Here is a 25,241-nt window from a genome sequence, read left to right as displayed (position 1 = left end):
TTTGAGGCATCACAGCCTGATAGTCAAAATGAAGACCAAAAGCACAGAGAAAAGAGACGGCTGAAAGAGAAGTCTCTTCATGACACAGATGCTCATAAACATGAACGCAAAGACAGAGGGAAGAGCAGAGAAAGAACAACGGAGAGAGAGAGATTTAAATCTGGTGAAAGAGACAGTGATAAAATGAAAGAGAAAGAAAGGGGAAAAGATCACCAGAGAGGAGATCGAGAGAGATACAGAAATAAGCTTCGGGAGTCAAGTCTGGAGAAGGAAAGATACAGTGTCCCCAAATATAAAGACAGGGAGAGCGAGAAAGAACGAGACAGAAAGCACAGAAGACATGAGATAAGGCAAACAGATACACAAAGCAATCTGAAGTCATTTGAAGGAAGAGATAAAGAATATCACAGGAGAAGAGAAAGTAGGCCTCATTTGGGTAAGTTGCTTTTGGGTTGCTGTTGTACTTTGAAGTATTTGATATTTAGATAGAGATACTCTGAAACCACACCCCCATCTGTACAGAGAGGATAAAGACAAGCAGGTGTGAGCACCTACTGAAATGTGTATCTTTACAGAATCTTGTAGTAATCTGGATTTATTTTGGTGCTTTTAAAAATTTTGATGCTTTTTTTTTTCATCTGAAGAGAAGGTGAACGTCACTGGTTTTGTTGGTCGGCTGACTTGAAGAGAGTAAGTACCTTCCTGCCTAGACATTCTTTACTGAATGATCCATTTGAATGCCCAGGTTGCAATGTGATTGCTGAAGCTAGTAGCATTTGTCATTACTCTTACCATTACACAAGACAACTGAGAACAGAGGGATTCATGAGGAAAGAAAAAGGAGTAACCAGCTTTGGAGAGAGAATTTCCACAGAATATTAAGTTATTTTTAGAAATGTCACTTTTCTCTACAAGCAAAAGTCATGAGTTTGAGTACAGTGAAATCAGTTCATTAATTTATACATGTATTTTCTAGAGGAGGAGAAAACAAGAAATGAAGAGCGAGAAAGAAGACATACAGAAAAGAAGGTAAAGGAAGGGAAGGGCGTGAGGTATTTAATGGAATAAGATAAAATTGTAGAGTGATGAAGAAACTGTATCACACTCCAGTTCCCAAGAAATCCAAGAGATGCCTAAATAGTAAGGTACTCGCGAGTGTACGAAACACACAACAGCAAAATATATCTGGGCCATTCTATGTTAAGAACATACTTCATTCTTTTTTTAAAAAGTAGAAGTAAACTAAAATTTGCATAGCAAACGTTATTTTTGTACAGCTCCTTCCAAATTTTTCATCTACTGTTTATGCGTCTATTACAAGGACATTGGTGAGTATACATCTTATTTTGTTAGACCACGTAGTAAACAAAGAATTAAATTTTTATATGAAGAATACATAATTGTGTAGCTAAGTACACAGTGTACCAGAAGAAATATCAGAATCTCAAGTGATATGTAATTTGAAACTTGCCTTTATAGGAGATTAAAAATAAAATGACTAGAAGATCTATGTTGCAGAAAGAAAAAAAAAAATCCATAATTCTAATGGTGAAAAAAATGATAGATTTGTGAAGCTAAAACAGTCTTGGAGAACTTTCTAACTCATTAGTACTTTTTGTCTCTTTCCAGGATAATGACACTAGAAAGAGCTTTGACAAATTTTTAGGCTACAAAGTTGAAGGTGAACTTGTACACAAGTTACAGAAAGATCAGGAGTTGGACGAAGAGAGAGAAAGAAGACACAGAGAAAAAAAAGAACATTCTTTTAGGCCAGGAAAAGAAAGGATTTCAAAAGAGAGAAGTCATAAACGTTATGAAAAGGAAGAGGAAGGAAAACATAAATCAAGGAGATCTAAAGAGGGATCTTCCCATGGAGACAGAGAAGAGCAACCAGCAGAAATTAATGAGAGGGTAAAAGGTAGAGACAATGAAAGAAAGAAGCGTGATCTAATGGTTAGTTTTGTTAAGACTTTCAAACATTACCTTATAACTTACTTTAATTGTTGATATATCATCATTGATGCATTGAATAACTGCTAGGATTGTAAGTCAGCATTTCCTGAAATTTGAGGCTTAAGTGGTAGATTAAAGTACTACATCTGCATTTAAGTATCCTAACCCAGAACTGATTCCTTCTATGAAATTTAAACTGGAAACCTGTTTATATATTAGAAATGTCTTTTATTCATAAAATTCTTTATTGCTGTGACTTTTGAAATTTTTGCTAACACTTCAAAGTGGAGATGAGATTAGACTAGAGGTCCCTTAAAACGTGTTGGCTGCCTTTGTGGAAAAAAGTATTATGTTAATAGAAGCTTTTCTCTATGTTATATATAAAGGGAGAATGGATGTCTACCTCAAAGGTGGACAAGTGAATATAGATCCCTTGTATTTATGAGTTTTGCCTTTACTTCTGTAGCCATTGAATATTTTTTCTGGTTCTAATACAGAGCATGATATTATATCCTAGAGACTTAATTAAAACTTTAACGCTTTTTACTGTTTTTTTACAATACAACTACTCATTCTACAAGAATGAGAGAAGAAATACATAGTAATTTGTAACTCTTAGAATGAGATAAGTCTTATGGAACATAGAACCATTCAATTGGTCTAGGGTGGTTTCTTCTGCTGCAGTGAAGATGTACAAGCTTCCCAAAAAGAAGTACAGAATTGTATTTTCTAGTGAAAATACTATGTATTTTCATTGTAGGGGCCTGCCACAAGTGATTCCTGTAACTGACTTTCTGCATCAGAATTCAGAACTCTGTCAGGAGCTTGCGCAAGGTTTAACTTTGGAGATTTACTCAAGTAGCTGCTGCAGAATATATGGGCTGGTGCTTCTGTTTCTTTTTCTAACATTCATGAATAAAGAAAACATCTTTATCTTAAACAACCTATTGAATACATTTTCAAACTTAAGCAAACCTTCATAATACAGAAGTTAAGAGTCAAGTCCCTATGTGGAGGATTAAAGGGCCTGAGACTGTTTTCTGCCCAACTATTAAAATCTCATTCTTTGAAACAAGCTGGCCACAGCCTACTGAGGTCAGCATCTTAGTCCCTACCGTTTTTTCTGCCACACCTAGGGGTTATTTAGGAAAGTGCTCCAGGCTCACAATTTAAGCAGTGTACACTGGGCCGAGAGCATTTTTTAACCATTGTTACTAACAAACTAATGTGAAGGTATCCTATGAAAAAGACAGAATTTGCTCTGGTAAAGCATTATGAGGTTCTGTTAAGCAAAGGAGAAAACTCAAGGTTCCATCTTATTTTCTTTCTGAAATGCATTGCAGAAGGGGATGTAGCTAAACTTCACTCCCAAGTATTTAATGTTTTCAGGAGAAGCTCATATTACGTGTCTGGCATAGATTTTATAGATGTTTATTTTCTTTGCTTACCATATCTGTAAGAAGGAGACTATTCTGATGTTAGTTCATACACCCAACTTCTAACAAGCACTGACTGACAAAAAAAATAGTATGTGCCATTGAAATAATTAATTTGAAACCTTTCTTACTATTTACTTTCACTACTGCTAATACAAGTTCATATACGTATTTCCTCCCAGCATTTCTGACACATGAATATTGTGACTTTTACAGAACATTGAATATGAAAACAAAGAGGGGATTCAAGAAGAAATGAGCCATCACCGTTCAAGGTAAATATACTGTATGGTATCTGTTAAGATTCAGTCACCACCAAAACAATAAACATGGATTCTTGATCTTAAATATCTAGGGTAAATATTATTTTTTTTCATAGCTCCTTTGTACAATGTTATAGCAATGAAAAAAATTAAAAATCTGTAGTTTGTCTCTAAGAGGATTCATATGAAAATGTGTGTATTTGTATTCTTTTTTTTTTTCACCAGGATAGCAAGAGGTATTTTGCAGTTCTTGCATACTACATATATATCAATATGGGCACTTAGTTTGTGAGACAGAAATGCTGTTGTACCACCTGGAAATGCAATTGTGTGGACATATGTAAGGCTAATGATGAACTGTGCAGGACTCTGTTACATTGTTTATTTTAATCTGAATATCTCTAATTAGTTCCTATTCTGGGTGGTATTTAAAACATTAGCAAGTTTACTGTTGTATGTGAGAAGGAAAGGTTCAGGTCATCCTCAGTAGGATCGGTAAAATTTCAGCATATTTCTAACTTTTATTACTACCAAATATAAAATCTTATCCAAGCTCTCCATACCTTCTGTTTCTCTTTGCATTCCTTAATGCTAAAGTCATGTGAAGGTCCAGATTCTGAAGTATAACTGGGAAGGTATGTTGTCAGTCACAATTCTCATTCTTAAACCCTCATGTAGCTTTCTAGCTAGGCAGAAGACTGCCGTGCTGGCTTCTGGGGACACTGACACAGAGACAGGGAAGTCACTGCCACTGTTGACTAAGCATTACCGCTGTTTCTTAAGCATAGGACAGATCACTTTAGTTGTAGTGAATTTGTTAATTGTGGAAGCATACTCCTGTACAAAAGAAAAAACTGAAGTATTTCAAAGTACGTGTTAGGAAGCTTCCTAGCAGCAGGGCTCAACTGTGTTGAGCAGTGCCAGGTAAACAGGTTACATTTTGAAGCTGTTGCTGCTGGGCTGTTGAGGGGGAGTCATTGCTTGTGCGTAGCTGGGAAAAAGGAGTTACTCTTTCTAAAGGAAAGGAGTGTGCTTCAGTGGGTTGTCCCCAAACCCTGGTTCATCCTCAAGCACCGTCAGCATAGAATCATTCTGATTTTTATGAGGGTATCCAGCCAAATTGTTATTGTTGCCTTTTCTTACATTCATCAGTCCTGTGAGCAGTATATATGAACACCCTCTTACTTAAGAAGTCGGAACATCCTCTTCTGAAAGTCCAATACTCTATTTATAAAATAATCAGACTGATTGGTAAGGAACAGACCTGGCTGGTGATTTTCTCCTGCTCTCTGACCCTGATTATATTGTCCTCATAAATGAAACCCCTGAGTGAAAGATGAAGTTTGAATGTTTGTCTGATTTATAGTTTTAGAGCACATTACGCCAACCTGATTTTGATCTCCAGTTTGCTGCAGATAGTGATACAACTAATAGATGCTGCGTAAGTTTCATAGGCTGTTTCTTCCTTTATTTTTCTTCCATTTTGGTGCAGTTATAAATTTGGACATTTTTGCAGTTCTTGGCTCATTAATCTCTTGGCTGCTTCATTAACATTTTGCATCATACATGGAGATCTATAAAAGTAGTTGCAGAAATATTTCAGTTTATTGGAAGTTGTCAACAATTCTTTTTCTTTTCAGGAAAAAAGATGTGTTTTTTTCTAAAATAAACAAACAAAACCTCTCAGAAAACAAAACTAAAACAAAACTAGTGCTTTCTTCTGAGTTAACCAGTAACATTGATTTTTTTTTTTCATTAGGACTGTAAAAGATAAAGGAAAACTCGTTGAAAAGGAGGAAAGGAACACAAAAAAAGAGGTAAAACTATTTGGTTTTGAAACTTAGAATGTTGCATATTTTCTTGGGATTGATAACAATTACAGTACATAATTACAATATGCATTTCAATATAATGCCGTTCTAAGATAAAGTAAGATTTATGTATATTGGTCTTCATATGTATCCTAACCTTTCTCTCTGGATACAGCACTAGAAAATTCCTTTATTCTGTATAAATATGCTAGGCATTTTCAACTGTATTTCAGTATCTTCTGGTTTTGAAAAAATAATTCTCAATTAAGTGGGAAGAGTTTGGACATGTAATACAAATCATCTACACATACCTACAGTATATTATTTCTTTATGTAAACAGCTGACATGGGCAAAAAATATTTAGTGTAAGCTAAGTAAAATGCAGCTAGCAATGTAATTGAGATATGTCTCTTAAAACAGTTGCTGTAAGGAAGAGGAAAGTATTTTTATATGATTAAATGAACAGGTCCAGCCAGAATCAAGTTTTCAGCAAGTCTGAAGTGCAAGCTGTATAGACTCAGGTTTAGCTGGACCAGTCTGTGAAGATAGAGCCTAATTTTACCATAAAAAAAAATTTTTTAATATTTTCTTATATTTTCAACCGTTCATAACCATCCCCTAAAATCCAAATTCTGCTTTGGAATGTTGTAGGATTATGTCCTGATCTAGGAAAAAGTAGTAGTACCTAATGAAGATACCCTTTTCCATAGTCTAATGTTATGGGCAACCTTCTAACTTTCACATATCTTTCAGCCATGTATGTTTTGAAACTGTACAAACTGATATTAAAAGCTGTCTGTCTTCATGCCAGAAGTACTTCTCTTTAGAGGATGTTCTGAGACCTCTATGTTCTTCTAATTTCCAGTATGTTTCCACTATTCTTGCTTTAGTGCTAACATTTAGCTCAAATACTTTTTCAGGGTTTTCGTCCCCTCATGAGCTCAATTTTGCTGACCAATTCATCTATACAAGCCAAATTCTCTATCCCTTTCATTGTTTTAGGAGCTGTCTCTTTGTCTGTTTCAATTTGCATTAATTTTTCTTGATTGAACAGAGTACTGAATGAGAATTTTCAGCAGTGCCTTGTGTAATGCTGTACATGACATAAATACTTGCCTGTTCCGGAAAGAAGTCGCTTTCTGACAGATTCTTAGATTTAGTCTGCGAAATTCATACTGCTGTGGCAAAGAGTCATCTGGATCAACAAATATGTTCAAACTGTTCTCTTCCTCTATCATTTCCAACAGCTGAGGTTCCAGGTAGCAGCTGGCATTGATGCTGATCTTCAAGGCCTAGATTCGGCTCACCTTTAGGTGGGAATTGTCTCTGGCGAGGACTTACATGTCCCTAAATTTCCTTCTCATTTAGGAAGTGAAAGATACTCACGTCTATAATCCAGACACGGGATTTGATAACTTCTCAGCAAATTACGAAGATGATTTTGAAGTAAGTGAAAAAATACAATTGTCCTTTTGATGTGATTATCAGCTATCAAACCAGTGATTAAGTTTATTCAGAGAAATAGAAATTACAGGATGTTATCTGATTTTTACTTATTCTTTTTTGGTGAAAGTGTCCTTAACTTGGCTTACAGTAGAAAATGAGTAACTAAAATGTTATGTAGAAACTCTCTGCTATATGTTTACTTAATTTTCATCAGGATTTGGGAACCAGCTTTTGCTTTTGAATTGAAGTCTTCATGAGATACTCTTTCCAGCTCCCTGGGTTTCAATTATTTAAATGATTATCTATGAAAAATGCTGAGTGTTTAAAATAATGGGAGTAAATAATCAATTTCAGGAGGAAACAAACCACTCATTTTTCTTTGCAAAAATGTCGGGGAAAAAGCTATTAACACACATCAGTCTTTTCACTAGTTTGTTTAAATGAACTCTCTTTTAGCTCTCTTTTGTTTACTTTAAAGTTATTAAGATAGAAGAGTGTGTTAAAAGTGCTTTCATTGCTAGCTGAACCAGCTACACCTTTGTTCAGCGAAGCCACAATTTGTCTCCGCTTGATGACAGGAGTGGTGTCCACTGGTGAGCTGCTCACTGTAGCAGCCCTTTACCATTCAGTGGAGAGAAATGAGCCCGTTTAAGACTTGTTTCTATCATTTCTGTTAGGGCATTATTTTAGCATGAGAGGAATTGTCGTGAACTTTATGCATGGGCTTGCAAACAGGTAGAGTGATAGTTTAGTAAATTTGGGACTGCCATTGAAGGGCAGCTTGAATTAAAACTAACAAATAAAAAACTTTATACATCTCTGAAGCATTTATGCCACTGAACACTCTCACTTTATTTCATTAAAGAATATATAATTCACCTAAACTTTAATATTCTGCTTTAGGATATTTAAAAATGAAAAAAAAAGGAGTCTATTTTGGGTTTGAGGCACTAAGCAAAAACTCTGTGGGATTATCTTTTCTTGATTAAAATTACCACACAATCAATGCCATTTCTTTCTGTCAAACAGTTTTAAAATGCGTTTCAGTCAGAGGATTTATAGCCATCTGTATCAGAATATTATTTTTATTTTGACAGCATTTTATAATTTCTTAAAAATATATTGAAAAATAAATTTATAATCCATGTATATTAGTTATTGAACGTCCTGTTGCTTTTAAAGGATTATGAAGAAGATTTTGATGATGATGAAGACAAAGATGATGAAGAAAGAGATGCAGAAGAAAACATGAGAGAGATTCCATTTTCCAAAACGTCAGAAATCGAAGAAATTCAAAGAGCAATTATTGCAGAAAATGATAGAATTTGTACTTCACTGCCAAAGAAAATTGAAAATGAAAAAAAGGAACCAGTCATGGGTATGTGACTAGATACCAGTCCTTTTACATTAAATGTATGAATAACTAGTACTACTCAGGAGTAAACAAACCACTCTGGATGAGTCACTTAGGTTTGTGGGTAAGTACTGTAACTTTCACGTTGCTAAAGAATGATTCAGAGGCATTACTAATCATTTAAAATGTGAAGTATAAAAATGTACAGACTGACATTTAGCGTGTCTTATTTTGGGTAAGAGGAGGATATGAGAGTCTGTGTTTTGAAAACTGGAGGAGTGCTAGAACAGTTTGGGGCTTCTGGTGACATTAATTCTCTTTTTTCTTTTAAGCAAAGTTGAAGCCACTGCTGTGGGTGAGAATGCAAGATAATTACAGATACTACCTAAATATATAGTTCTATGTGACTTCTAAAATTAATTCTTTTTTTTGAATTATGACTGTGAAATTGTCTTGTATTCAGTTGGTCTGACACCTGTGAGTGCCACATCTACTTAGTTAAATACGTATAGCTGTGGTCACCTTTGCACTCTCCACTCATGGGAATGGAAATATAGAATTAGTGTGCAAAAGAATCTTAAACAGCCTTTTGCTCTAGTTCACACAAGGTTAGTATGGTCACAGAACAATAGTGTGGAGTTTCTGTAAGTCTTTACCACTGTCGTGGCCAGCAGCCAAGCACCTCACAGACACTAGTTCACTCCTCCCTGCTCCCAGTGGGATGGCGAGGAGAATCGAAAAAATGAAGTAAAACTCGTGAGTTAAGAATAGTTTCTCAACTGAAATAAAAAATAATAATAACAATAATTTAAAAATTATGACAATAGTAATAGTAATGAAATGGAAGGTAACACCACAAGAGTGAAATAAAACCCAAGAAGGACAAGAGATGCTCAAGGCAGTTGCTCACCACCCACTGTCTGATGCCCAGCCGGTCCCTAAACAATGATCTAACCCTCCTGGCCAACCCCCACACACACCAGTTTACACACTGGTCATGGTGTTCTGTGATATGGAATATCCCTCTAGCTAGTTCGGGTCAGCTATCTGGCCATGCTCCCTCCCAGCACCTGCTCACTGACAGAGCCTGGGAAACTGAAAAATCCTTAATTTAGGACAAGCACTACTGAGCTACAACTACAAACATCAGTGTGTTATCAGAATTGTTCTCATACTAAATCCAAAACACAGCCCTGTCCAAGTACTAGGAAGAAAATTGACTCTACCAAAACCAGGACAACAGTATCAGTAGTTCTTTGTTTAAGTAGTTGTTGCAAGCCAGAACCAGTATGCTGTAATACAAATTTCTTCTTGCAGAAGATTTATGCAATTACTAATATTTTTCCAATAAACAATGTGGAATCAGTACAAGAGTTCCATTGATGCTATAGATCTAATGAAAGGATGGAATTCTAATACAGAATCAGTTTTTAAAATTCTAAATTGTAGCTCTTAGTGCTTTGTTGTAAATTACACAACACTCTCTTTTTTGATGAAGTTTTGATCTCTTTTGTTTAAAATAGTTGTTTAAAAGTTTAAAAGTATTTTACAAGCATTACCTAAAAAGGCAGTGTTCCTCTGAGGCAGTGAAACACTATTGGTCCTGACTGGTACTAGGTTCTTAAGGTCAAGGAGCTACCACCTAGCCAAGAAAGGGCAGAAAATTGACATTACATCAAATATTGTAATTGTTCCATTAACTGCTTTTAAAGCAACAGTTTCCAATTTTTGCTTAATTGTCCAAGGGTGTCAGTTAAGCTTGAGTTGATGAGCTTCTCCGTTAGCTGTAGTGATGAATTCTTATTTGGAGATGTAGCATGTGCTGTACTCTGTGTGAATTTAATATGACTTTTAGAATTGGTCATCAAGCATTTTACTGTGTGAGGGGAAACAAGGTACCTGCTAATGGAAGAGAAAGAAAGAGGTACTTTCTGCATCAAAATCTACTAAAATACAGATTACAGTGGTAAGTCATTTTGAATTGGACCATAATAAGGGAAAAATGCTGGCCCATTACTGAAGTTAAGAAGCTTATTTTACTGATAACTGTGCTAGAGCACGTGATGTAATGTGCAAACTAGAAACTTTCAGTAGCTGTTTCATAATAAATCTGTTGCTTTTTAGATTTACTGCTTTACATTTTAATGCGCCGTAGGGTGTGAATTATAACACTAACAATGTTTTATAATATAACAGAAAGGCAATACCCTTCTGTCAGAAACTCTTTTCGTGGAATATTCATGGGTTTTCAAATGGCAAATCAACGACAAAGTAGCCGAAGTATGGCTAGTAAGCAGAAGTAAGTATATTTTAAATAATCCACACAAAATGGCCACTTATTATGCAAGATGTATTTTCTTATGATATTTGAAATATGTGAAGCTTATAAACTTGAGGCTTTTAGAGTCAAATATTATTTTGTAAGATAACAATAATTAGTTCTTAATGCAATTTATAAGTTTTACTGCATGTCATAACAGAAATTTATTGATGTGTGTCTTTATATATCATTTTATTACAGAATGAATTGCCAGGATTGTTATTTCTGTGTATGATTCTTCAGTCACTAAAGAGCAAGCCTTTTAGCTGCTCTCAGGGCTTTAGCTGCTCTTACAGTTCTCTGCAGAACTGTAATTTCTTGAAATAATCAAGACTCTCTGTGGTACATACTGCTGCCAAAATATCATGTTCCCTTTCAGGAATAACACGGGTTGGTGTAAAAACATGTTATTACGTATCTAAAATTGATCTAGATTTGAGACATCTAAACCAGCTCTGCTAAAGAGACAAATTGATGCCTGTTTCTTGTGGAACTTGCCAGGAGCTCCAGATTTATCTGAATCGCTGTATATGTCTCCAATTTTCTGTTCTATCAGTTGGACACATAAAGCAAGAATATTAAATTTTATTGATAATACTGGATCCCACTGCTTAGTGGCTGCCCATCAGCAGCTAGTCTTCACGTAAGGGAGATTTTATTTTCTAGACTAATTCACCTTGCCAAAATTTATATGCCCAAACTTTATGTGAGTTCATTGTCTAAGCTTCATCTCTAGACAGGTGAGGAAATTCAGGAGAGCATCTCTCTGAAGAATTGCCTTCTGAAATGGTTGTCAACTTCTACTGCTTATGTACTATGACTAGTTATGACTATGTATATAACTTAGTATGTGCTAACAACATATATAGCCTGTGAAGATAACTAGCATTTTCATGGAAAGATAAAGAGTTTGTGGATTTTAATATTGTGTTAATACATTGCTGCTAGTAAATAGACTGAAAGCATCCCATAAATGAACTGTGACACTTTGGGGTTGTAAGTATTAATGTGAGGCCTGTTAGTGTATTTGTTTGCATGTATCATTAATGTTTGTAGCTAGGCTGCATGATACATGCATTTATGGGATGGCCTCGACCCAGATGCAGGACCTTACACTTGACCTTGTAAAACTTCATGAGGTTAGTATATGTACTTCTGTTGACATATTTTTATCTTTCAATTAATCTTGGTATGGCTTCACTTTGCATAGATCAATGGATTATGAGATCTCTGGTACCATACAACATCAGGTTATTTTTCTTTTGGAACATCAAATACTTGGTCTTCACCATTTTTGTGTTTCTCTCTTGTAATTAATTCTAAAGGAAACGGAGTTCAGAACTTCTCTCGCTAATTGATCTGGATTTCTCAGTTAGTTTTTCTTTAGTGGATTTGCCACCTGTAAATGAGTACGACATGTATATCAGGAACTTTGGCAGAATGAACACTAAGCAGGTTGGTGACAAATATGTAGTAATATTTAAATTGTGAAAGTGCTGATTCTTGTTCCTTAGAAAAGAACCTTAATTATGAGAAAGCAATGATATCAAAACATTTTGACCCAACAGGCTACTTCCTTTCAGCGTTAGGCATTCCTTCCCCATTTTCTAAAGGACTGCCTGTATGTCTGTGGCTCACTCTCCCAGGTATGCTGGGTTTGGCGTTTGTGCATCATGTCAGAGATTCTGTATTTTTGCAGTAGGTCTAGCACTCGCGTGAAATGTAGTAAAATGTGCAAGCACGGCATAGTGACACTGTGTCGGTTTGCTTAGGTCTGAGTTTACAAGCAGAAGAAGTTGAGCACACGGGTGTTAAAATGGCTGTTTAAGTTCTATTCGGTTATGTGCTGTCATTCTTAGCAATGTCAGCCCTGTATTGATCACTTTGTCTTTCTGCTTTAGGCATATGTGCAGTGTAATGAGGACAACCTTGAGAGAGACATTCAGACTGAGGAAGTTGAAACATCGGAGAAGTGGACACAGCACCCAGGAGAAACTGCCCTTGTATCTGGAGGTGAAGAACTTTGTAATCTTATCAATTTATGGATATATGCATGTAAACTTTCTCTTTTGTACCCATTAATTGTCAGAATTTGTAATGTGGCAGACTTCATCGATAGCAAACTGCTAGGGGCACTCCGACTCCCCTTGTGGCAGAAATAGTTTCTTCCTTCAGGATTGCTGTTTGTGTTGGCAGCACATCTAATTCCCCAACAGATCTTGTTCTTCAGTACTGTTATTTCTGCTGAAGAGAAGTTGATCCCTGCCACTGTCTTCTTCTTAAAAAATTGTATTGTTCTTACCGTTTTCTTAATTGATTTTCTTTTGAAGCTTCAAGTTTGGTTTTAGTTCTTGTTTTTTTCTTAGGTCCCATAAACAGCCAGAATAAGTCTGTGAGTGGAGCTCTAACACCTAAAATTGATTCACAGAGATTAGCAAATTTCCTGCGGTCTGCTTGCCAGGTATGCTTTTGTACTTAATATCCCTTATGAGTTGTGCGCATAAGTATATGGTGATAGATCACTTACAGTGCTTGTTCTGACTAATTTAAATAAATTACTTAGATAATATTATCAGTGAGATTCATCTCTCTGCAAAGGAATGGAACCAGAGCTTTGCAACATTGATGTCTGTAAAGCTGTATTTGCAAAGATATAAAAGTAAAAAGAGAGTTGATAAAGGTTTATTAAATTAATCCACATACTTCAGAAAGCTACAAATAGCAAAGCTGAGAGATGACCCTTTTATTTCTGTAAATGTAATTATGTTTGAAAGGTGATTGCTGTTTTGCTAGAGGAAGATCAAAATGCAACACAACCAAGGTGGAAACTAAGATCTCAACAAACCAATCTGTCTATTAGCGATAGCTGTTTCCAGTTAAATACTAACCAGCCATTCCTCCATGGTAAGGAAACTTTATTCTACATCCTTTAGTATGCAGTGTGAACTTTTCTTCCTTTTGCAAAATACCATAGTCTTTGTCATGAGTGAAGTGAAAACAGCACTTATCAGGATATACAAATGATATAAAGCCCATTTTTCTTTTAATTGTACTAATCTTGCTGTAACTCTGTGCAGACTGGTTTCACACAGGGCATATCAGAGCATCCTAGTGCTGGGAAACCAGAAACGCAGCCAGCGATTAGTGTGATATAGAGGTACCCTGAATATAATTTCTTGCCCTTCTTGTTGAAGGGTTGTCCCAAGGGATGTGATTTTAGGCTCTTTACGCTGACAGGAGAGCCAAAGGTTCAAATAAAACAAGGTTATTGAACAGGGAGATATATTTGAATGGGAGTTTTATCTTCCTCATGTAAGCAGTGGATGTTCAGATGAAAAGAAAAATGAAAAATAAAGCATCTGTAATTAGGTTAGGAAGACCTATTATAACGCAAACCCATATGTATTCTAACATGAACACCTGAGATGAACCAGAAAAAGCCTGGCCTGTGCTGTTTCCTGTTTGACACTTAGTTTAGTTTTCAGTACCTGTAATGATATCAGATCAGATTGTCTTGCTTATGCCCTGAATAATTATTCTATTAACTTCCTGTCTCTCTTCCTTTTTGCTTTCTACTTGCTTCTCATTTTTTGAATTTCTTCTTGAGTCCGTCCTTTTTTCCTGTACAGTGTCAAAAGCAACTCACTGTTAGTCTAGATGTTCTTCATAATTAGATCTTAGCTTCTTCAGTCGTTGCTATAGCAGCTAAATGTGATTTTTTATCTGCAGTGAGTTTACTACTTTATTTATTACTTTTCTTTCTTGATTTTTTTAAATGGTTTAGACCGAAAAATATCCTGCCTGTATGTCTCTCAAGTTCAGAGGCAGACACTGCTTTCTGTTCATGGATTACCTGAAAAGGCAGGCGTTGGTTTACTGAACAGAAAGAGCATCATATGCGTTTGGAACATCTGGCAGCCCTCCAGTCCTCAGAGAGTTTTAATGTGTGACTCAGAGGTATGTTTTAATAGCATTGTATGTTTTCCCATTGAATAAAAGGCTTTGTTACCTGTGTTTTGCTTTCTTGTCTTGCTGCACGATATGTCATACTTTGAAAAACACACTTGAGCTTAGTGAGTAAAATGCTATTCTCATTCCTTTTTGTGCTGCAGTACTAGAATGTAGTGATGGTGATGGAGTTTAAACTTTGACTCCGTTTCAAGAGTAAGACAGAAGTTAAACAGCTGGTTCAGATGTTGTCAGGACTTCTCTCTACCCATCTCTGTCATGCAGTTGAATCACTCCCTTCAGCTCTGTGGCAGTAGATGCAGATTACACAACAATTGTCTTGAAAAGGGAAGGTTTAATCAGTCTTGTATCCTACTTCCCTTTTATATAATTTGTCCTTCTGCCACAAACACGTGTAATCTGTCTTTTCTGGATTTGCATGCCTAGAAAGAACAGACATATTTCAGGTTTATCAAATCATTTGCCTTTATCGTAATATCAACAGTGCATATTTTTACTGCTCAACAGGTGATATGTTGCTGCTTTAGTCCCAATAAAACAACATTAGTTTTTGCTGGAACAATAGATGGTTCATTGTTATTGTGGGATCTTCGAGAAGACTCAAGAATGCACCCTCATATGATGATCAATGAAACCGACTGGACATTTAGAGTTCCAACATTTTCCACTGGTTAGTATCTATGCGTTCTGATCAGTCATTTTGTGGGCAACGAAATAATTTCACTACTAATTCTTCTAAGAACACTTTCTCAGCCTAGTTTAGCCAGTTCAGGGATTAGATTTAGTCTAGTAAAAATTGCCAGTCAGTAATAGTTGTAAAGAAATCTAAGTCAGCTCAATATGCATGAAGCAGTGAGAACAGAGAGGGGGAACAGATGTAGAACCTAATGAGCATTATAGTATTAAAACAGACTACTGAACTATTGCCTCATCTGAAATCATTAGCTTAGTCAATTTTCATCATGTTATCTCCCTTAATATAGCGTACATTTCTTTTTTATCTACATCTGAACACACATATTAAGATGTATTTGAAATAAAAAATGTAGTAAATTAAGACTGTAAAATGCAGTTTTTCAAATGTCCTTTAAAGTTTGTGATCTGTACAAATTGTCACTTAAGCGTTGAGGTTTCTGAAAGGTCGCACGCAAAATACGTTATCAATAACCTCTGTTAGAATTACTGCAGCGCTGCTCCGTGGGATCTAGAGAGCTATTTGTCTCCTCTTAATAGATATATCTGCATACGGTTAGCCAGATAGTTTGTGTTGATTAGATTTTGTTCACTTACAGATACTATACGGCTGTCTTATATGTAGATACTATTTTAAGTGTCTTAATCCTCGGTGTGAATCTCAACACATTTCTAAAATCCCGCTTATGTAACTTTATCACTTCTAGATATATTAGAAGTTGAGTCACGATTTTTGGTTTTTATTACCAATTTGTCAATTATTGTAGCAATGTAAGATCTAGGAATTTCTCCTATTTTCAGTACATATACAACTGTCTATGATACTGTTGGTCTAGTATATATGGGGATCGCATCATTGGAAACAAGTCATGCACAAAGGCTAAGTGTGAGAGGTGACCTGCATAATGGAATAAGTTGCATTCTGGCTTCCATAGTCAGCAGTCAGTTACTTTTAGTCTTTTGCTGAAGATATTCTGAAGCTGTGACCAGACTTTGGGGCCCAAACGCTCTCTGGTTTGGTATCTCTAGAAATGTATCAATCACATGTTGGAGCAAAACCTGGATGTACGTTTTTCTGTCATCCAGCTTGTCATGTGAGCAAAATCTCTAGCACTGGGGCCAGCTGGGAGCTATAGCATGCTTTTTCTGGGTTCTTAATGGCAGAGAAGCACAGCAACAGAAAATAACATGGAATTCATTTGTTGCATTGTTTAGATATGGCCTAAATTAGGGTTGCGTACATATTGGGCAGCCAGAAGAAAGTTTAATTTTCAAAAGTGCTTATGGGTTACCTTTCGTCCTTTGACGTTTTCTTGCCATTACATTTCTCTTTTTTTTTTTTTACACTTCTGATTCCTCAATGTATGATCAAAACAACATAGGCTTTTGTAATTTTTCTTATAATCTGTGGACAACAAATTCAAAAGTTACTGAGGTTTATTTAGGACATATAACTGACATCCTAAAAGATGCAATCTGGACTACTTCACTCTGCCTTTGAATTGGTGTATGAGATCCTTAAAATTTTATGAATCTGATTGAAATGAATGGATCTTTATGCCTATTACCAATTTTTTTCTTTGCAAATCTAAATAGAAGAGCAAGTCATTAATCGTACTAGTGTTTTCGTTGTATGTAGCTATATGTTGAGAGATTGAGAATGAGGTGTACATACCAGCATTTGTATCAATCTTAATTGTAAAATAGTGCCGTTTCTCTTGGCACTGCATTACACCTAGAGTGAAAAACAACACATAGCAATATTTTTGTAAATTTTATTATTGTAAAGTAAGTCCTTTATGTATTTTTCCTTTTTTGTGTGTGCAGGTGCTACCGTTTAACTTACCTGAAGTGGTGTTATTTTTCAGAAAAAAACCAAACCCACCACACACGCACAAACCCCTCTTTTGTTCATGCAGTAGCCTTGTAAAAATAAACACTAGTTGGTTGTTGATAGACTTTTAATTTTTTTAGTGGGTCCAAGATGCTTGGTCTTGTGTGCACAATGGGCTAGTAGTCAATTGTATGCATTCAGTTTCATGTAGTTCTTATATAAGCAAGGAGATTTCAATGCCCTACACTTAGGAAGCTTTTCACCTGTAGTCTTAAATAGAATTAAGTTCAGTACACAGGGCAAGTCCACGAACCAAAAGTATCTGATAAAAAATTGCTCTAAATGTACATGTATTTTAAAATGCTATTAAGAGAGAAACTCATATTTTCATGTGGTTGATTGTTTGTTTCAGGGTAGTTGCTTTCTACGAAGAGTAATTTTTCTTCAGTTTTGTCTTTTCTGTAGTAGGCAGTGATTTATTTCTACCTCTGCTGTTTACAAAGCTAGAAATAAACATAATTCTGTTCACAGTAACCCTGAAATGGCAGATTTTAATGAAGTGTCTAGTACAGTGACATAAATGGTGCAGCAGTCATTTGGAAAATGAGAAGTAAATAGAAATTATGAAACATTGATATATCTAGTAGTATTTTGTTATTTTAGAGAACAGTTTGCAGTATTGTATTTGGGACTTTTACGTAGTAGTTCTTTATTTGCCATTCTGTCTTTGTAATCGTCATTCTCCCATAAGCTGAAAAGTGTTTAGGGTTTTGTTGGTTTTGTTGAAAATAATAGAATATTTAACTTTCGTTATCCTTAATTACAGATGGTGTTCTAAACTCAGTAAGCCACAGCTCTCCTATACTAGCAGTGGAACCTGTCTCAACCTCTCTCTACGCTGATCAGAATTATGGGCTCTCAAGCCTCTCTTATCGGGAGGGTATGTAAGCTGCTCTTCAAAGCATCTGAGTCTTTCTTTAGGTATATAGGGAAACAAACAAATATATCATAGCCAAAATCCAATTTATAATTTTATTCTGCCTCTTAAGTTGTCTGTAGTATCAACTGCATACAACATCCTTATTTTCTGCTCTTGTTTTTATGCAATGTTCATTCAATGCAGCTTCACGTCAGATGTGAGTACATGCTTGCTGTAATGTATGTTTTCAAAACAATATTTTGTTCTTCCGTGATAAAACACGTTATTATTCAAAAGCTACCTTTAGAGAAGTCTTGGTTCTTCTGTAATGTCTGAAAAAAACCCCTACCTGAACCAGTGAAGCAACTTGCTTATATGTGAAAGGACTTAAAGTGTGTGACTGTACTTTGTGGTTCACCCTGTGCCATTCACCAATTTTTTTATGACCAACCTTTGCAAAGAAACTTTAATCCTCATGGCCCCAAATTCTCGGGCAGTAGACTACAGGGGCATTATTGCTTCCAATGCAGATTTTCACTTTGAATTCCATAGGAGTCCAAAGAAATGTGCTGCATATTGCAGGCTTTAAAAGAATTCATTTATTTTACTTTACACTCTGTTCCAAAATGCATGCAGAATCCAGACATTTTAAAAGATGCAGACAGAGATCATCTGTCTTTGTTGTAGGACAAACTGAACATACCAGAATAGACAGAGATACAGAATAGACTATTTCAGTTGGAAGGGGCCTACAACAGTCTACAAGTCCAACTGCCTGGCCAGTTCAGGGCTGCTCAAAAGGCAAAGCGTGTTGCTAAGGGCATTGTCCAAATGTCTCTGAAACACTGACAAGCTGAGGGCATCGACCATCTCTCTGAGAAGCCTGTTTCAGGGTTTCACCACCCTCTCAGTTTCATGCCTTTTTCTTCTTTGGTAGAATTAGGGCACTTTCCCTTTTTAAGGAGCTCAGGGGCTCATAGAAGTTTCAGAGAATGTAATAACCTAGGAAATGTATCAAATCCTTTTATGTTGTTCTGAATGAAGGTGAGTGTATGAATATAAATTTCTACTGTTCCTTCCACAGAAATGGCAGGTCCAGCATTTCAGATAGTTTCAATGGATGAAGATGGAATCCTCAATATGTGGGTGAGTAGTGTATGTATGAAAAGAGAGAGTGTCAAGTGTTGGAATAATAAAATAGTTCTTTAAATACAGCAACACAAATCTGGGATTTCTGATGAGAATTTCCTCCCTGAAAAGTACATCAACACTAGCCACATTGGAATTCTCTGCAAAATTTTTGACATGACTCCTTAATGCCATGGTGTTATTCTTAGGCAAAACTATTAGCACGTATATGAATTCGTGAAAACAGCTGATCAGTAGTTCTGCTTCACGGGCATATGTTCACATTTTTCTATTAATTGAATAATAGACTTTGGTCCCCTTTCACCCACCTACTTTATTCTATTTGAATCACAGAATTGTCAGAGACCGTACTGAATGTATGTGAGAAATGACACTCGTAATTTTTGTAAAATAAATGTGCAAGAGGAAAATCCGTGGATAAGATTACCCTGCCTAAAATATGACGGTCAGGCAAGCACCAGGCCTGGTGCTCTTAATTACTGTCCTGACAACTCGTGTTTGTCTCAGATGTTTTCAGTCCTTTGCTGATGCAGCTTTGGCCTGACTTGCTGAACCTGTTGTTTGCATCTGAATTGATCTTGCTCAAGGAACTGAATGGCTTGGTGAATAATAAGGGGATAAAAGTATTTCTGTTCTGTATCACTAGTCATGTCTCTTAAAGCCCTAAGTAACTTCAGTAGCAACAGATTCAAGCCAAGTTATCTATCTTTTCTGTGCTGTTAATAGTGAAAAGCACAGGAAATGTATTACAATTCCATATTTGGGGATTTGAGGTGGGTTTTTTTAGTTACTGACCAAACCAACAAGATGCCAACTGGTGATTAAGTGTAGAATGTGACTTCCCATGTTCTGCTTTCCAGCAGGGACCATCCAACAGGCATGTGAAGCTATTTTTAGCATTGCAGGCATTGACAGGGGATGGAGAATCTACCTGTAATCATTGTAATGTTAGACCGACCTATCTAACATTCCTTTAGAGCTGTGTTACAATTATTATAACTATTTATAATAAAGTATTTATTGCTTAATATTATTAAATATTGACTTTTCAGGTAGTTGTTGAATTACAGAAAGTGGATTTAGCTGGTTCACAAACCGATTTAGGTGAGTACCATTCAATAGAGATGCTTGAGTTTTGAGATTAGAAAGTTAGAAGAGAGATGAAGAGTCAGTGAAAATAATTTAGAAGAAGGCAAAATTACTGGGGAAAAGATTGATTCTGAGTAGGACATATACCTGATATTTAGGGTTATTGGTTAGGAATCATGAGAAGTATTTCTACTGCTATGTGAATCTCATCTGCTAATTCTGTAATGGTTATTGTCACCAGACAACCACATTTCTTAAAATGTCTAACCAGATTTCTGTGTCCTCAACAGCTTTCTTTTTTTTTTTTTTTTTCCCCTAAGAATAGGAGAATTTATGTCCTGCTCTATCCTCTTATTCCTTCTTTAGTTTTAACCAAATCTGTGATGGCGCTAAAGCTGGGTATTACATCTTTGGAAAGGTACATTTTAAACCTGTGGTGTGTTGGCACAGTTTTACTGCCACCCGCATTCATTTTTTTTCCTCTTCAAAAAATTTTTGTATTTGAATAATTTGTGTTATTTTCTACTAACAAGTAATGTAGACCAACTTTATGGAAACACTATTACAGTCTCTCATCACTATAATTGTCGAAGGTTCAAGCGACAAATGTGCATTTTTCACCGCTGATAGAATTGAGTTTTATAGAGTGATATTAGAGGATGTTATATGCATACTGTAAAACTAAACAAAACACATAATCATGTTTCCTTTTCTCTCCTCTTTCTTTGGTTTATGTCAAAGTTTACAACTCTTCAGATTTGAATTCTGAAGAGTTCTAAATGGTAGAAAATTCTTAGATATCAAAAGCTATATCTAAAATAAACAATTTGATTATTAAGTACCCTCTTACTAGATTAGGTTTTGATTTGATGATAGCACTCTCTTAATGCAAGTCCATAAATCACTTTAAATAATTATTTAATATAATTTTAGGTTTAATTCCTGGAGGGAAGGTGAAGTTAGTACATAGTTCTACTATGGAATTGAATAACAGGTAAGAAAACAAGGGCATTTAGGTTTTACATGTGTATCTCACAAAGCTAGTTTTTCCTTTGCTTTATTAATTTCGTATTATTTAAGATATCTCCAAGAATATTTTCTTCAGTTGATCGTGGTTTTTTTCCTAATATACACTTCTTTCTAGAGCTAGCCATAGACATTTTAGATCAAGAGCTTATGTCCTTGCATAGGTTTCGGAGACAACTTTCTGTATTTATGTCATCTTTTATATTTTTCTAGCCTTTTCCCAAAGGATGTGCGTCCAAGAATGCCACAAACACTGACTATTAAGTTTCTGTCTTCTAATCCTAATCATTTCATTGTTGGAACAAACATTGTGAGTAATGTGCTGAAATTATTCTTACTGTTATTTTTTGTTTTGGAAGCTGCACCATTTTCTTGGAATTTTACCAGTAGATTATATATAAAATTTATATTTTCAGACTATTATTAAAATCTGTCAGCTCTTTAAATTTCTTAGCTGTTAAAGATCTTTCAAGGTAGAAGCCTGTGAATTACTTAACTTTTTCTGATAATACTAATAATGCAAATTTTGTTTTCTTTGGTTTAATTAATTTTCTTTATATTGTTCGCAGGGGCTGGTAGGCCATGGTACAAGACATGATTTAAAAGTTATTCCAAAGCTATTCAGACCTCAGGAGAGCGGACTGAGATCAATAAGTATCAACGCAATTGATTTCTTCCCTTTTGGAAAGCCACTATTTTTGGTATGAAAACGTTTTAATGTAATACAAGTTTCATTTTTTAACTAGTTGCTGAGGGAGGATTTCTAATTTGATGTATTTAACTAAATGTGATAGTTGATTTACCTGAGTAATTCTAACCTGCTGTGAAGGGTGATGAAATATCTTGTGTCCTGGTGTTCGAACTTTGCTCTGGTAAAAGTGACCATCTGGCTCACAGAAAAAAATAGCAATCTCACTTCAGCCTTATTCTGTGTTTTTACTGAAATTCAGATTTACAGGTAAGTCTTCTGCTGTTAATGAAGCTTCAGCTGTTTCTCACTCTTGTCTTAATCTCCTAGAGATGTAATAATTTTGGAGACACCCAAAGCTGTCTGTATTGCTGGGAAATAAAGGTCTGTGGGGCAGCTCTGGGCATTCCTTCCTTTCCTTTCCTCTCCCCAGGAGGCACACATACCCTTGGGCTGTGCCTGGCAGGATACCCCATGGTCAGGTGTGTTTCAAGCTGCTCTCAGCACTTCCTAACGACACACCTGCTGGTTTTATTTGTCTCCCTTGTGAAAGTTTGTTCCATGATAGTGGAATCTAACTTGGGTACGGTTTTCTGTCTGCTTGTCTTTGCTGTATTTGTACTTGAGCCTCTCGTAAAAATGCTTTCTTTTGTAATTTGCTGTGATTTACATGACTTCATTGGGATTGCCTAAGGTACAACATTAATGTGTTTGGCTACATTGTTTGGGTATATGTATTTTCTGTGACCCTCTGTGATCACAACTTTTTTTGCCAGTGTGAATATTCTGACCTTTTCCTCAAAAGCATTTATTTAGAGGGGATACCTTCACAACCTTCTGCAAGTTTGTATCTGCAGAGTCTTTTTAAATGTAAGCACAGTTTGCAGAGTCACTATAAAGCCATCGTAATTTGAAAATTCCGGGAAGTGTTTGGGCTATAGATGTGGCCTTGGGTAGTAAGAAAAAGTTATTTCCTGTTTTAATAAGTAGTTTTGTTTGTACCTGCATTAGAATGAACTTGTAAATGTTTTACTAGGCATGACACAGGTTATAAGGAAATATCTGGAAGGAGTGATATCTGCCTGTCTCTGGATTTAGTTGTTCATTATCAATCAGCTTAATATACTGTTAACCACAGCCCTGTCCTACTGAAAGCTATTTTTGGTTTTACAGTTTCTGTGCATCACTAAGGAGACATCTGAATTGGTCTCCAGGCTCTGACCTCACCCCAGGTCAGATGAGTGCAGTGAATTTGATAGTTTGAGAACTTTTTTAGAAACAGGAAATTAGGACTTCAACCCCAGGGTTAGTGGATCAGATTACTCTAGTGTGCTTGCTACAGAGTTACTGCTTTTGAAGTTAAAATCCATGAGAGGCATGTGCTACTGGAGTCAGATATGTCATTTTATTTACATGCTTGATAGTCTCAGGAACGAATTGTAGTTTTTATCTTGCTTAGTCTGCTTTGTTCCCAGGAAGCTTTTCTGTTTGACTATCATACAGGTTGGCTGTTCAGATGGAAGTATTAGATTACACCAAATGACATCGGAGTATCCCCTCATGCAGTGGAATGACAGCACCAGTGGGCAGCCAATTATTGCCCTGCAGTGGGCTCTAACAAGACCTGCTGTGTTTTTTGTCCTGGATGCATCATCTAATATTTACATTTGGGACCTTCTGGAAAATGATTTGCTGCCTGTGGCAAAGCAGACTCTTCCATCGGAGAAGTAAGTACTGTATATTACTCTCTTATAAAATTTATTGTCGTCATCATCATCATCATCTACATTTTTATTAGAGTTTGGATGGATTTTTTTGCTTGACATTGAATGTTCATTAGAATTTTGCTTTTATAACTGTATTTTTTAAACTGTTGGAGGTGTGGAATGAGACTACAGTAAGCTATATCTTTTAGTTTAGCCTTACTTATTATTTTATAGGTCTGATAAAGGAGAAGTAATGTCAGTATAAATCAAAATCAGGTATAGTGGTATTATTTGGGATAGATGGTTGTACATGGAGCAGTTGCGGTTTATATTAGAAAAATTTTGTTACCACTAAAATTGCTGGAGTTCAAAGATATCTTTAATCTGTCAGGATCAGCCCTTAAAATAGGCAAGATGTTGGACAATATTTTAAAATGCCTATATATATAGTCACCAACACAAAGAAATAGAGTGTGTTCATTGTCACAAAATAAGCAAGGATATTTTTGGCTAGGACATGTTCACCAAGACTAACATCAGGGTAGTCTCACCATGCTGTTCCTGTAGTAACTATAGAGACCTGGGTGTCCTGTAGATTGATGCAGAAAAGCAGTTTAATGTAATTTTTCTGAACTATAATCTTGAGGATTCTCTTTCCGCCCTGATGGGAGACCTACTGGGAGACTCTGTCTTCCCTGGGCTTAAGTTAGTCTTGGTGAATATCCATCCCTCTAGCTTAAAGTTTTCCTTGTAGCCTCGTAACCTATAGCAAAGTGCTACTAGTTTGGGGAGAAAATGATACAATTTTTAAAGCTGTTACACTGTACTGAAAAATACCATAAAAAGTAGTTAATTTTTATGAGTTTAAAATAATTTTTTAAGTCCTGATTAGAAATTGGTGATGGAATCTGTGAGCAGGGGAAGAATTGCCTGTTTATATTTACATTAAATGATTGCAGCTGGTGAAAACTTAAAGAACGTGCTGGGACTTGAAGTAGGAATATTACACTCTGATGAGCAGAAAAAATGCATCATTTAGTAAAGTATGAGTAAACTGCTAAAAAGATGTTTGAAAACACCAATTTCTATTAATTTTACCTCAGCTGAAAACTCTTCCCCTGTTCTTCTAATTTCAGCATTCTAACTATGGCTCTACTGGGAGAGCCAGAAAAAACAAATGGATCACTGGGCCTTGCACTGGCCAAAGAATCTGGAGAGATAGACATTCAGTATGTAAAGAAGAAGTGGGCATTAGCTCGACCTGAGGAGTCTGAAAAACTACAATTGATTTTATTGCAGTCTTTCTAGAAACAGTATACTTCTCTGGGTGTACAAATTATTGCAAAATATTTACATTATTTTTGACTGCACTTAAAAGATTTGTTATGTAATTTTGTATCTGTATATATTTTAGAGAATATCAATACAATATTTCAGCTGAAATGATGTATTTTATCATAAAAATGACAACTGAATTTAGCGTTATTGTACTCAAAGAAATCATGAACTGTGTTTCATTATTGAAAGTACTCTAGATGTATATAGTTTTTTTTAAAATACCGAAAATATATTCTTATAAATTAC

At 35.7% G+C, this 25,241-nt stretch overlaps 1 protein-coding gene across 1 annotated transcript; it reads left to right on the top strand.

Moving 5' to 3' along the window:
• WDR60 (WD repeat domain 60) lies at window positions 1–25,241 on the top strand (the record flags this gene model as incomplete). Its single annotated transcript, XM_009872948.1, has 21 exons — window positions 1–436; window positions 977–1,029; window positions 1,630–1,681; window positions 1,775–1,953; window positions 6,833–6,910; window positions 8,093–8,288; window positions 10,461–10,563; window positions 11,910–12,039; window positions 12,486–12,609; window positions 12,951–13,045; window positions 13,359–13,488; window positions 14,369–14,541; window positions 15,061–15,223; window positions 17,907–18,020; window positions 19,084–19,145; window positions 20,201–20,252; window positions 21,171–21,231; window positions 21,477–21,573; window positions 21,833–21,964; window positions 23,455–23,678; window positions 24,794–25,241. Coding segments are annotated over 21 exons (2,826 nt in total), but the record flags the coding sequence as incomplete, so codon positions are not given.

The sequence above is a fragment of the Apaloderma vittatum genome, unplaced genomic scaffold, assembly GCF_000703405.1.
Source record: "Apaloderma vittatum isolate BGI_N311 unplaced genomic scaffold, ASM70340v1 scaffold5047, whole genome shotgun sequence".
Taxonomy (NCBI): domain Eukaryota; kingdom Metazoa; phylum Chordata; class Aves; order Trogoniformes; family Trogonidae; genus Apaloderma; species Apaloderma vittatum.
Note: the sequence above shows the minus strand (reverse complement) of the source record. Positions and strands in the feature narration are given on the sequence as shown.